The 14,958-nt window shown below is 41.7% G+C and overlaps 1 protein-coding gene across 5 annotated transcripts in view; it reads right to left on the bottom strand.

Annotated features, from left to right (window-relative positions):
* The window catches only part of LOC306942420 (uncharacterized protein), a 59,036-nt gene extending 44,082 nt beyond the window's left edge, over positions 1–14,954 (bottom strand). For 4 of the 5 annotated variants that reach the window (XM_079528285.1, XM_079528284.1, XM_079528287.1 and 1 more), the window contains exons 1-4: positions 14,571–14,954; positions 11,178–11,235; positions 9,770–9,871; positions 8,553–8,795 (exon numbers count right to left, since the gene is read on the bottom strand). In XM_079528285.1, the coding sequence (XP_079384411.1) occupies positions 8,553–8,795; positions 9,770–9,871; positions 11,178–11,229 (397 nt within the window). In that variant the 5' untranslated portion in view covers positions 11,230–11,235; positions 14,571–14,954. The remainder of the gene's footprint in view (positions 1–8,552; positions 8,796–9,769; positions 9,872–11,177; positions 11,236–14,570) is intronic. The other variant, XM_079528286.1, reaches the window with a different exon arrangement.
* Positions 14,955–14,958: the final 4 nt, after the last annotated feature.

The following is a 14,958-nucleotide window of genomic DNA, read 5'->3' on the forward strand; positions in this document are numbered from 1 at the left end:
GCCCGGGCCCCAGTTTCAATTATAAGCATATTGTTACCACGACAACGGACAGCGCGGATAGTGATGCCACACAGACCGTCGCCAGAGTGACGGTCAGCACGGCAGTGACATCAGGTCACATGTATGGGCTTGGGTGGGACGGCAGAGCTCTGTGTGTGGAATATAAATTAGCTGACCAGAAACGTGCCAGAAGCCTCAGTCAGATCTAATTCGCTCACCCTTTGAGAGATACACGTTAGAGCCCTGGTGTATTTCTAGCCCTTTCGTGCAGGAGGAATCAGCCCTCACAGAGAAAGCCTAAGAAGGTGCTCAAGTGACAGCTTAGCTCTACCTAAGAGAGCCCGCCATTACACATATAATAACCCCAAAATAAACCATGCCTATAATAGAGCGTCGCAGTCCCGCCCCCTCGAGAGACCCGGAAAAGAAATCCGTTAATTTTCCTCATAGACTTTTCAGAAAGTATTTATTTAAAGACGTTTACGCCACGGACAAAGCCAACTCTTGTCGTGACAAATCACAAAACACAATTTTTCGGGCCAAACAAATAATTAGAAAGTAGAAAAAAACGGAAGGTTACAACACTTTTTTTGTTGTTTTTCTTCTTTGTAATTATTTGTTTGGTCCAAAATATTGTGTGTGTTGTCATGATTTGTCACGACAAGAGTTGGCTTCGTACGAATTTTAAATAAATACGTTTTGAAATGTCTATGGGAAAAATGCATTGGGATTCATTTCCTGGGCCTGGCGTCATCATGAAAGGGGGCGGGACTGCTACGCTCTATAATCCTCATTTAATGTCCATCTTTTTTACCTCGTACAAGGTGATGTGGTTTTATTCATTTTTTTAAATTAATTTGAATCTATTGAGTTGTCTAGAATAGTCTAGATCAGTGCCAGGTTTCAACCAGTGGTCCAGTGACCTGACCACCAGTGGTCCTTATATGGGGGGGGGGGGGGGGGTTCTAAGTGGTCCCCAGCTCAAGGATGAGAGTTGGTAATGGTAGTGTAAAATTAAACTCTCAAAATGTTAGTTTTAAACATCTGCATGTTACTTACTTTACAAGAAGTCTACACAATTAGAGAATGTAGAAGAATTGTTAATTTCATCATTTGCCTAGCCTGGGCACCATTTCATTTCGGTATATGATCCGGGCGGGAGCGGATGATATTGTTACGTCATGTTGTAGTATTGTTTTGTAGTCGACAGGCAGGAACAACAAACCCGAACTTCCTTTTCCCTCAAACCGATTTTTCTCAATAAAAGCTGCAGGCTACGAGAGCTTTTATTGTTATTCTTCCGGTTTGAGGGAAAAGGAAGTTTGTGTTTGTTGTTCCTGCCTGCCGACTACAAAACAATACTACAACATGACGTAACGATATCATCCGCTCCCGAGCGGATCATATACCGAAATGAAACAGAGACCAGGCTTTCCTCCGAGGTGGTGGAAAGCCTGGTGGGCGAGGTTATCGTTTGCCTGTTATTTCTCCTATGGTACCACATCAATACAGCATGGTATTTTGGACAACAAAATATTAGCATAATAAGTCTTGGTGGCTTAAGCGTTATTCATAGTATGGATTTTCGGTGGTGAGGTGACCACCGAACTACAACATGACGTCACTGAGCGGCGAGCTGCGGTGAAGAGCAAACCACCGCCACCACCCCAGCCCTTCTGTTTTTACTCACCACCGCTCCACGTTATTTCAGCTCCGGTGGTCACCTCACCACCGAAAATCCATACTATGAATAACGCTTAAATCTCATCAAATGGTGGTCCATGGCTAAAATGCAGAATAAATAATGGACCTTGATATGAAAAAGGTTGAAAACCATTTCTTCTTCTTTTTTTTTTTTCTTTTTTTTACAAATCACAGTAAATCTACCCAATAGTGGATCTCATTCCATGATTGATTGATTGAAGTATTTAACAGTTTGCAGTATTACAGTACATTTCGAGCACAACTCAATACAAAAACTGTTAACTGTGAACATTACACTTGTTTACAATTCATCAGAACATTTAGAGACGTACAAATATACGCTTCTAACCAAAAACAGGAAAGCATCATAAAAGGAGGTAAAATGGGAAAAACATGAGGGGGGGATCCAGAGTGGTCCGTAGGTGCCCTTTGAGAGCGGTTTTGAAGGAATCAAGGGATTTGCATGTCCTAATGACTGTTGGTAGGGTGTTCCACACTTTGGTGGCATAGTAGCGAAATTAATTTAGTCCCTTGTTTGTGCCGAATCTGGGTTGCATAAGGTTTGTGGTATATTTTTCTTGGTATATATGCTGAACTATTTGCACATGTACATTTGATTTGATGATGCTATAATATGACAAGACACATTCATTCTTTTCTTTTTTTTTTTTTTTAAACATAGTTTATTGATTTTTCTTTACAACATAGTATTCTTAAAACAATTATTCACATCTTTTTTCATACACCCAAATGGCAGCACAAACACTAAAACAAAATCTTCAAAGAAACAGGATATGCACATTTGATTTGAATGTGCTCTTGAATCTTATTTCTCGCCTTGCTCTTTTGCACTCTCGCTTTCAATATTTTTACTTTTCTGTTGTATCATTATGCTACTGTTCTTATCATCTATGCTGCTGCATTGTTTGAAGGAAGAAAAACTAAAATAAGTTTTACTCTTATGTACACAAGATGTAACAATAAAGTACAATCTTGAACTTTGCCTCTTCATCAAAAAGTGATAAATCAGGGACTCTCTCCAATTTGGTTCAGTATATCTTGGATAGTTTAACTCCATTGACTAGATGGACCCACTGCTATGCCGGCTGAGTCTGAGAGTATACACTAGAGACCTGTGGATGGCGGATTTAGCTGCGGGTAACCGCAGTTTAGGGCAGATTTGGGTCAATGAAATATATTATTAATTAATATTGGATAAACCGCAGGTGAAATAATGCAGAGAATAAATTAATGGCATCTATCAGCTTATAGCTTTTAAAACACAAAATATCGGCGCGCATGTGTTAGTAGTATTTTAGTCTCTCAAGACAGACTGTTGACTCACGAGGAAAAACAGGGAACAGTTATTCCTTTATTTGCCGATGGGATTCTCAGATGCGACTCAGTAATTCTACCAGTTGGCCATGCACTCGCCGCCTCCCGGTTCTCTCCTCTGGCCCCCGCACTGGCCGTAGCAGACCACCTCTAAGGTGGATAGTCTGGTGACACCATAGAGTATATATATAATAGAGACTGAACTGGCGCGAAGCTCCGCCCCCCCAGCTATTCATGTCAGTGGAAGTTGCTCAGTGGCGTTTTGAAGCACCCGGAAGACTGCCGGAAGTCCCTCCCAGGACCTCAACTTTGAGGTCCTGAGTGACGTAGGGCAACCGAGCGCTCAACGTTAAAGCCCAGCTGCACGGGGTTTCCCGGTCATGAATCCACGGGTCCGCCTGTAGTCCCTCCTCCTACCACTAGGACCCAGAGCTTCAACGTTGGAAAGTCTGCCTGCCCCCTTGGGTGACACGGACAGAGGTTAATTACTCCGTGGTGGGAAATAAATATCCCCGATAAAGTAGTTTTAGACCAAATAGTTATGAGATTATTTTTTGATTATTTCATACATTTGAGTTTGTTTCGATGTCTTTCTTTCTTTATTCTTTTTGTCCTTTTCCAGTCAGCAATGTGTATGTTTGCGTTTAAATTTCAGCATTTACAGAATATCGATTTATTTATAATCCTTGCATGAGCAAATCTTCAAGTATTACTATAGCGATTACAACTTAATTATTATTTTACACTACAAAATAAGTTTCCTTTGTGCTTTAGCATGCTCAGTGGTGTCTCTCGTCTCGTGGCTGCAGGGGCTAGGGAACGAACGGGGAGGCGCTGTCAAAGTTGCGTTTTTTTCTTCTCCGTTTGCCAGAGTCTGGATTATTAAATTGTACCGCAACATTGTATTTCGTTGAGTGAATTGTATTGAAAACCAACTACTCCAAGCTTCCATTCAAAGGGGTTTCTCAGAGTTTGGTGCTATCTTAAAGTGACAGTGCACTATATTTGGCAACTACTAAGGTTTAACGGTCTAAGATTCCTTTGGGCATTTTTACATTTAAAAGGTATTTATCATATAATTTTTCTATCAATTGGGTCGTGTCGTGTGCTTTTGCCTGTGCCTTTAATTGCCGTTGCCTTTTCTTGTCTACTTTTTTTTGCAAAGAATGTATGTCATAATAGGTCTGACATGGAGGCGATTTGCACAGGTGCATGTTTAGGAATCTAAAGTGTGAGTGACATTGCTTGCACACCTCTAGGTTAGGTTGATTTTGGGGAACTATTGTGGTATCTATTGTGCAGTGTGCTTGTGCCTGTAATTGCTGTTTCCGTTGTCTATATAACTTGCATTTTTGTCTGTTAGACGTTGCATGCGTTTCTGCTTTTCCTTGCAAAGACTGTACGCCATAATAGGTCCGACATGGAGGCGATTTGCTCAGGTGTATGTTTAGTAATCTAAAGTGTGAGTGACATTGCTTGCACACCTCTAGGTTAGGTTGATTTTGGGAAACTATTGTGGTATCTATTGTGCAGTGTGCTTGTGCCTGTGTCTGTAATTGCAGTTTCCGTTGTCTATATAACTTGCATTTTTGTCTGTTAGACGTTGCATGGTTGTCTGCTTTTTTTTGCAAAGAATGTACGTCATAGTAGCTCTGACATGGAGGCGATTTGCTCAGGTGCATGTTTAGGTGTAAAAAGCGTCCGTGACATTGCTTGCACACCTCTACCTCTGTAGGATGTTTGGAAACTATTGGGACATCTATTGTGTGTTGTGCTTTTGCCTGTGTGTGCAATTGCTCTACCTCTGTAGGATGATGTTTGGAAACTATTGGGACATCTATTGTGTGTTGTGCTTTTGCCTGTGTGTGTAATTGCTCTACCTCTGTAGGATGTTTGGAAACTATTGGGACATCTATTGTGTGTTGTGCTTTTGTCTGTGTGTGTAATTGCTCTACCTTTGTAGGATGATGTTTGGAAACTATTGGGACATCTATTGTGTGTTGTGCTTTTGCCTGTGTCTGTAATTGCAGTTTCCGTTGTCTATATAAGTGGCATTTTTGTCTGTTAGACGTTGCATGCTTGTCTGCTTTTTTTTGCAAAGAATGTACGCCATAATAGGTCCGACATGGAGGCGATTTGCTCAGGTGTATGTTTAGTAATCTAAAGCGTCTGTGACATTGCTTGCACACCTCTACCTCTGTAGGATGATGTTTGGAAACTATTGGGACATCTATTGTGTGTTGTGCTTTTGCCTGTGTGTGTAATTGCTCTACCTCTGTAGGATGTTTGGAAACTATTGGGACATCTATTGTGTGTTGTGCTTTTGTCTGTGTGTGTAATTGCTCTACCTCTATAGGATGATGTTTGGAAACTATTGGGACATCTATTGTGTGTTGTGCTTTTGTCTGTGTGTGTAATTGCTCTACCTCTATAGGATGAGGTTTAGAAACTATTGGGACATCTATTGTGTGTTGTGCTTTTGCCTGTGTGTGTAATTGCTCTACCTCTGTAGGATGATGTTTGGAAACTATTGGGACATCTATTGTGTGTTGTGCTTTTGCCTGTGTGTGTAATTGCTCTACCTCTATAGGATGAGGTTTAGAAACTATTGGGACATCTATTGTGTGTTGTGCTTTTGCCTGTGTGTGTAATTGCTCTACCTCTGTAGGATGATGTTTGGAAACTATTGGGGCATCTATTGTGTGTTGTGCTTTTGCCTGTGTGTGTAATTGCTCTACCTCTATAGGATGAGGTTTAGAAACTATTGGGACATCTATTGTGTGTTGTGCTTTTGCCTGTGTGTGTAATTGCTCTACCTCTGTAGGATGATGTTTGAAAACTATTGGGACATCTATTGTGTGTTGTGCTTTTGCCTGTGTGTGTAATTGCTCTACCTCTGTAGGATGATGTTTGGAAACTATTGGGACATCTATTGTGTGTTGTGCTTTTGCATGCGTCTGTAATTGCAGTTTCCGTTGTCTATATAAGTTGCATTTTTGTCTGTTAGACGTTGCATGCTTGCCTGTTTTTCTTTGCAAAGAATGTACGTCATAGTAGCTCTGACATGGAGGCGATTTGCTCAGGTGCATGTTTAGGTGTAAAAAGCGTCTGTGACATTGCTTGCACACCTCTACCTCTGTAGGATGATGTTTGGAAACTATTGGGACATCTATTGTGTGTTGTGCTTTTGCCTGTGTGTGCAATTGCTCTACCTCTATAGGATGATGTTTGGAAACTATTGGGACATCTATTGTGTGTTGTGCTCTTGCCTGTGTGTGTAATTGCTCTACCTCTGTAGGATGTTTGGAAACTATTGGGACATCTATTGTGTGTTGTGCTCTTGCCTGTGTGTGTAATTGCTGTTGTTCATAAGTTGTCAACTTTTCTGCATAGTTTTTGTTTTGCAAAGAATCTATGCCGTAGTGTTGACATTCACTAGATCTGCGCAGATGCAATTGTAGGTTTTTAAATGTCTTCTTACACTTCTTGCACATCTTTGACTTTAGCACAGTGTCAGTCTGTTGGGGAAATGCAGTGTCTGATGTGTGTTTTTGCAAAGAATTTAAGTGTTGACGTTCACTAGATCGAATCAAACTTCCATAATGGTGGCCATTGGAAGCTAGGACCAGCGGAATGTTGATGACTGGTACATTAGATGTATCTAAGGCATTAGCATAAATAACATTTATTGGCTTTGGCATTATTGGCCTTGGCATTATTGGCCTTGGCATTATTGGCCTTGGCTTTTTTGCACTGGCATCTTGCATTTGCCAAGGTGTGTTGATAAGCAAGATGGTTTTTTGAATGGATTGGGCACAATTAAGATGACTGTAAGATCTCTGTTCCTCTGCGTCTCCTTGTCTCTTCCTAGTTATAGAGCTGGTGTTTGAAGCCGACTGACCTCCACTGGTCTCATCCCAATCACTGTCTTCAGTGAGTTCAGTGTCCGATTCAACTTTAACTTCAACTTCAGCTAGTAATGTCAACATTGATCCAGCAGGCTCCTCTGGTCTTTTTAGTAGCTCCTCCTCTTCATCTTTAATGTGTGGAGGCTCTAGTTCCTCCTGGAGCAGACGGTGGCTTCGCTCCTGTTTAGGGGAAACTTCCTCTTTACACACAACCATGTGCAGGATGTCTAGGAGCAGAAAGATGTAACATGAACGTCAATACTGGATTAGGGATGTGACAATAATCGTTATTATCATGATAACATGGAGGTGATTTTCCCAGGTGCTTGTTTAAGCGTTATTCATAGTATGGATTTTCGGTGGTGAGGTGACCACCGAACTACAACATGACGTCACTGAGCCGCGGTGAAGAGCAAACCACCGCCACCGCACCAGCCCTTCTCTCTGTTTTTACTCACCACCACTCCACGTTATTACAGCTCCGGTGGTCACCTCACCACCGGAGCGGTGGTCACCTGACCACCGAAAATCCAGACTATGAATAGGCTTTTAGGCTTCTGAAGTGGTTGTGACATTGATTGCACACTTGTAGAATAGGTTCCTTATTTTGGGAAACTTGGGATATCCATTGTGTGGTGTGCTTTTGCCTGGGTCTGTAATTGCTGCAATTGCCCTAGTCTATAAGTTGCATGCTTGTCTGCATTTTTGTTTTTGCAAAGAATGTATGTCATAATAGCCGTGACATGGAGGCAATTTGCTCAGGTGCATGTTTAGGTGTATAAAGTGTGTGTGAAATTGCTTGCCCACCTCTAGGATAGGTTGATGTTGGAAAACTATTGGAACATGTATTGTGTGTGTTGTGCTGTAATTGCTCTAATTGCCGTGGTCTTTAAGTTGCAGACCTGTCTGCATTTGTTTGCAAAGAATGTTTGTTATAATAGGTCTTACATGGAGGCGATTTGCTCAGGTGCATGTTTAGGTGTCTAAAGTGGTTGCGACATTGATTGCACAGCTGTAGAATAGGTTCATTGTGTTCGGATTGGCATTGCTGTAATTGCCGTTGTCTATAAGTTGCATGCTTGTTTGCTTTTTTTTTCAAAGAATGTATGTCATAGTAGTTCTGACATGGAGGCGATTTGCTCAGGTGCTTGTTTAGGTGTAAAAAGCGTTTGTGACATCGCTTGCACACCTCTCGACTAGATTGATGTTGGGAAACTATTGGGACATCTATTGTGTGTTGTGCTTTTGCCCGTGTCTGTAATTGCTGTTTAGAAGTTGTCACCTGTTGACATTCACTAGATCGAACCAAACCATTGTAAGCTAGGACCAGTGGAATGTTGATGACTGGAACATTAGATGAATCTAAGGCATTAGCATAAATAACATTTATTGGCCCATTTGCACTGGCATCTTGTATTTGCCAAGGTGGGTTGATAAGCAAGATGTTTTTTTGAATGGATTGGGCACAATTAAGATGACTGTAAGATCTAGGTTCCTCTGCGTCTCCTTGGTTCTTCCTAGTTATAGAGCTCGTGTTTGAAGCCGACTGACCTCCACTGGGCTCATCACTGTCTTCAGTGAGTTCAGTGTCAGATTCAAGTTCACCTTCAGATTCAGACTCCGATTCAAGTTCAACTTCAACTTCAACGATGCGTGAAGAGATGTCTTCATCCCCATCTTCAATTTTCACTGGTAGTAATGTCAACATTGATCCAGCAGGCTCCTCTGGTCTTTTTAGTAGCTCTTCCTCTTTAATGTGTGGAGGCTCTAGTTCCTCCTGGAGCAGACGGTGGCTTCGCTCCTGTTTCGAGGAAATCTCCTCTTTACACACAACCATGTGCAGGATGTCTAGGAGCAGAAAGATGTAACATAATAGTCAATACTGGATTAGGGATGGGACAATAATCGTTTATCATGATAAAAAACGCTCACAATAACGGTATTGCAGAGATTTAAATTCATCATGAAATCATCCTCCGTCATACACCAGGATGAATTGGCTTTTGTTGAGCTTCAAATTCAGCACCAATTAAACCCTCTATAGTTGATCAAAACAGACCTGTAAAGAGCGCTCTTATTTCAGTCTACACAAATCAATTAGGCGTTATTTGACGGACATTCCCCCCAGTCTAACTTCCGTGTTCCATGTACAAACTGAGCTATTAACTACTAAGATTGAGCCATTACAGTTACTAAGTACTAATGAAGTTCTGAAAAACAGGAAACAGTCTAAACTCTTAACACTTTTGGGGCCTTAGATTAATCTATCCATCCTATCTAAGCTGCCAGTATTGATCTATTACCTTTGGAGCATACGCCGAAGTATTTGCAGCTTTGATCGACGAAAATCCGGCGGATAATAGTCCCATGGTTTGTTGTTGAAGAGAAAAACATGCCGCCATTACGATGCGAAACGAAAACAGCCTGCACAGCATGTCGTAGTCCAAACAAACCCCCCATTCACTTGCATTGAACTCATTTTCCCAGAAGCCCTAGCAGCCCAGAGCATGGCTTGATTTCCGGTTTCGTAACGCGACGGCCTCATCACCAGGGCCGCGACAAATCCCCTCTTTTTTATTATTAAAAAACAGCACCGACACATGGATTAAATAGCGGGGAACACGGGTTACGCAGTAGAACTATTAATTAGCTGTCAGGGATAGATTAATAAGATTTTAATGATAGCTATACGAATATCGAGATCTTATTGTCATGGTCATTTTTTCAAAGATTATTGTAGTCTATAGTGAAAATTAGATATTGTCGCAGCCCTTCAACAGAACAAAGAAAATAGTGAAAGAGAGAGGGCACATGAAATGTACCGAGGTGCGAGTAGTCTTCAGGTTCCTCCTGTTTAATAGAAATGTCCCTGGAAGAGTCTGGAGAATTCATCTTCACCTGCAGTCTGGACTCCACACACTGGGCTGAAATGATGCGAATAATGACTTTGAGACATTGTGGTATCAACAAGAATAACGATAATAGGCAAAATGGCCTAAGCACAACTCTCCAACATATGAATCTTGGGTTCAAAGAGATTACACAAGGAACATTTTTCTTTATCTATTTTGGCAAATCTTGTGTTTAAAACGTTCAAGGTTTTATTTTGTATAACTACAATTAACTTTATTCAATTTAAACTTTATTCCAGACAATAGGGGGTCCATATACCTGCTACACACATGCAAATGTGTGTGTAGCAGGTATATAAGACATATTGGATCCATTCCACCAAAGATCCTTCACATGCTAATATTTACTTTGGTAGATTTCGGTTCTAAAGTTGTTTAAGAGTATTAAAACAATATAAACTGTGAAATGAGTGTATAACTGTATAATGTATGACTGTAAAATGCAACTCTTGATGTTGCTTTAGCAAACTTTTTCCTTGTGAATTGGGTAGCAGCAGTCTATGCTTCATTGCCGTTTTCCTCATTACACACTGGTGTGCTGCAGAGACCTGTGTGTTCTAATGTATTTTGTGTTTATTTTGTCAAGGTATATTTGTTTTTCTGTTGCTCCCATGATTTATTATATTTATAGTGTTTATTTTACTGTTCCATTTACTTTTCTATAAAATATTAATTAGCTGGTGGTGTATTATTTAAGTGTATTTGTATATTGTGGTATTGTGAACTATTGTAACAGATTGTATCTGGATATTCTGTAAGGCTTGCTAGCCACTGACTGTCTGACTTGTTACATGGCAGACTGCGAGGAGACTGGTGTGGTGCAGACGACCTGTGTGTTCTAATGCTGATGCATTTTGTGTTTATTTCGTCCAGTGTCCAGAAATAAATACCCCACCAGTTTCGGCTAAAGTGAAACCCTTGTCCATCAAAGCACAACACAGCGAAGCGAGGGTCTGCTGAGAAGTAGGCCCAGACCGGCTACATGTGCACAACAAGAAAGCTGTATACATGGGAGTGCAGAATGCTTTAAAAAGTGCACACTTGACTGTTATCTATGCTGCTGCATTATCTGAAGGAAGTCAAACTAAAATAACTTGTACTCTTATGTACCTGTACACTAGAAGATGTAACAATAAAGTACAACCTTGAACCTTGAATACAAGGTATGCCGCAATGCAAATAGGAATAAACACACAAGAAAGCACTATGGCTTGTTTCCATCTGCATCCTTTGTACTCCATTCTTATTATTGTATGTGTATGTGACAATAAACACATTGAAGCTATAAAATGGGAAGAAAAGAGCCAGTGAAACTTACAGAGGTCTGGCTGTTTCACTGAAATGGGTCTGGCTGGGTCTGGAGAGTTCATCTACACCTGCAATGGAATTAATTAATTAATTAATTAATTAATTAATTAAAAAGAGAAACTCCTCATATACTCTGACAGCTTCAACAATAACAGACAACATTCATAGTATTTTTGTAATTTGTTTTTTACAATCTTGAATACAATCTTGAATATTATCTGTAACAGGGGCCAGTTGCTGGCCCCTGTTACAAATAACATGCGAGTGCCCCTTTTGCAGCACTCGCATGAGGGCACCAAGCAAGCTACAGAACGTACAAATGGCACCCGCTTCCTCCCGAGAGGAGGGGAGGAAGAGACTCAGATTCAACGGCAACAAGGACAGTGACACAGACGCAGAGAAGGCTCAAACAAACCACCTTGACAGAGTAAGGCCAAGTGTGGACTGTGGACAAGGACAGACGTCATGCATGCATACCGGTAGTCTGGTGAGACATAAGAAGACCCTAGGCACTAGGCAGGAAGCAAACCACAGTCCTAGAGACCTCTCAGTGCCTGCAACCCCACAAGAACACAGAAGCAGCCCGTTGTATTGGCTGCTGACCCACCAACTGGAGTGTTGTGGTTATTAAGGGACTTTAAGAAGGTTGGGGACCAGCTGGTGACCTCTCTTCCAGGCCAAGGCTTTATCTATTACAGATGTATTATAATCGCATCTTTGATGTATTTACAAACTGTGGATCTTTGTAATCCTCTCACATAATGCATTTTCACAAAACTCCCATTTTATCCTCAATTATTTAATGAGTTGTGCGAATTAAAGTAAGGGGGAAAAAAGTCCACTGTCTAATGGTCAAGTTTTCTTTTTTATGACCAAATCAGCTAAAAGTAACTTCATTAATGATAAAGCTCAGGAAAACAAAAACAATCCTCATGAGCTCTGGAAGCTACTAAACAATCAACTAAGCTATGGTCAGAAACTAAAAACCAGATTTTCAAACATAAACATCACTGACAACCTTGATGTGGCCAACTACTTGAATATCTTCTTTACAAACATAGCAACAACTCTGGTTAACAAACTGCCCTCCCACTCTGGGCTCTTTGGTGTAGAGCACATTACAACCTTCTACAGAAACCTAGGTGTTTGTAAAGACGATTTTAAACTAGTTATGGTAACAACTGATGAGGTAATTAAGAAACTGAGTGCCCTCCAACCCCACAAGGCCACAGGCCATGACAACATTCCCTCCAAATTTCTCAGAGACTCAGCCATCTCTATAGCTCCAATCATCACCCACATAGTAAACCTCTCCATCAAACAGGGACAGGTCCCCCAAGATTTCAAACTGGCCAAAGTAACCCCCTTGCACAAGAAAGGGAGTAAATTAGACCCCGGCAACTACCGCCCTATTTCTATTCTTAGTTCCATCTCGAAAGTGATGGAAAAAATAGTCTATGAACAGGTTGAAAAGTATCTTGCCACTAATAAATTATTGTACGAGTTCCAATCTGGCTTCAGAACATCCCACTCCACTGACACATGCCTTCTCTATTTGAGCGACCACATCAAACAAGAGGTGGACGCTGGCAAATACTGCGGCATGGTCATGCTGGACCTCCAAAAGGCTTTTGACACCGTGAACCACTCCATACTGGTTAACAAGCTAAAAGCAATTGGTTTCGATAGCACATCAGTGAGCTGGATGCAATCCTACCTGGAGGGGAGAGAACAGATGGTGGAAGTGAACGGAACACTGTCCCCCCCCCCCCTCCCAGTGAGCTGTGGCGTTCCACAAGGAAGCATACTAGGGCCTCTACTGTTCCTAATATATGTAAACGACATGACTTCAGCTTGTGACTGCAACTTGTTCCTGTTCGCAGATGACTCAGCACTGCTGGTCTCGGACAGGGACAAACTGCAGGTTGAAAATGCCCTCAGCTCTGAACTCGGTAGAATCTGCACCTGGCTCGCTGATAACAAACTATCTTTACACCTGGGAAAAACTGAATCCATTCTCTTTGGCTCTATTAGTAATCTCAGCAAGGCAAATGGCTTCTTGGTTAGAGTGGGTGACAATGTTATCACACGTAAAGATGAAATTACCTACCTAGGTTCCATCCTGGAGGCTAATCTTTCCGGTGATAAAATGGCCACCAACGTAATCAAAAAAAGTCAACCATAGAACAAGATTCTTCTACAGGATCTCCTCACTGGTCAACAAAAACACCTTGAAGACCTTAACAGGAGCCCTTGTACAGGGTTTCTTTGACTATGCATGCACCTCCTGGTACCACAGCACCTCAAAGGCCCTTAAAACCAGGCTCCAGACTTCCCAAAACAAACTGGTCAGGCTCCTACTTGATCTAGCCCCCCGAACCCACCTCACCCCTGCCCACTTCGACAGGCTGGAATGGCTTAGGGTCGACGACAGAGTACAGCATCTTGCAATGGGTCTGGTCCACAAGATTCGATACACCACCAAGATACCCATGTACCTGTCTAGATACTTCCTTAATGTTAACGAAGTCCACACCAACAACACCAGAGGGAGTGCAACGAACCATGTACAACCCAGATTCGGCACAAACAAGGGACTAAATTCTTTTCGCTCCTATGCCACCAAAATGTGGAACGCCCTACCAACTGTCATTAAGACATGCGAATCCCTTGACTCCTTCAAAACCGCTCTCAAAGGGCACCTACGGATGGCTGCAATTCGAAACTGGCCCCCGTAAAATCTGAATCCCCCCCCCCCGCCCCTTCTTTCCCCTCACTGTATATATTTCTTTTCCCTTTTTACCTCCTTTATGATGAATTCCTGTTCTGTCTATAGAAGTGTCTATTTGTACGTCTCTAAATGTTTTGATGATTTGAACATGGTGGACCCTATTGGAAACAAGTGTAATGCTTAATTGGGTCGTCCACTCACAGTTAACAGCCTTTGTATTGAGTTTGTGCTTGAAATGTACTGTAATTCTGCAAACTGTTAATAAATTCTTCAATCAATCAATCAAAGGATAACAATTACACTGTTAGTGTTCAGGTTCATAACGAATCCATAGAGAGGTGATCTGTGCGCTGCGCCAACATAGGTGCGGTGTAAAAAGTAATTTCTAAGTAAAGTGAATGGGAAAGTCAGTAACTGATAGTCTGCTCAGCTCACGTTACTCTTTTAGCTGCTTTTTACAGTAGATCACTAACTTTACAAAGATGCGCAGAACATCGGGACAGTTTATGGCTGCTCCAACAGTAGTGGCAAAATTCAACTTTGGAGAGAAACGGGACGCTCGTGAAGTAAGAGCGTCATGTGAACCATGCAGCTACGTACGGGACGCCACTTCACTCGTATACAGAACAGTACAGAATACAAATAGAACAGAACGAGCTTACTAATACTCACAGTCTTCTCAATCTCATTCTCACGAATCTCACCCCACATCGCCACTAGAGTGAAGCTCTATATCTGCGGGTTGCCCTCTTTGGGTCTTTTCAGGTTGAAAATGGTAGACTGTCCCTTCTTGAAGCTTTAGCATTAGCCCACAAAACAGTCGTGGACTGTGTACACTCGTTGTGTTCACGTGCCAGCCTAGTGTCACTCTTTACAGACTGTGTGGAGCAAAGACAACCTCAGCCACAAGTTACTACACAAAGGTTTGTGCTGAAAACTGATATAACACGGTTCATTCTCTTTTAGGTGAATAATATACGTGGCTCTGGCCTAGCTCTGGCCTAGCTATGTTATTTTCCTACAGCAGCTATGTCACTTCCGTGAACATTTTACTCAGCAC

Source organism: Electrona antarctica, assembly GCF_951216825.1.
Source record: "Electrona antarctica genome assembly, chromosome: 18".
NCBI lineage: Eukaryota > Metazoa > Chordata > Actinopteri > Myctophiformes > Myctophidae > Electrona > Electrona antarctica.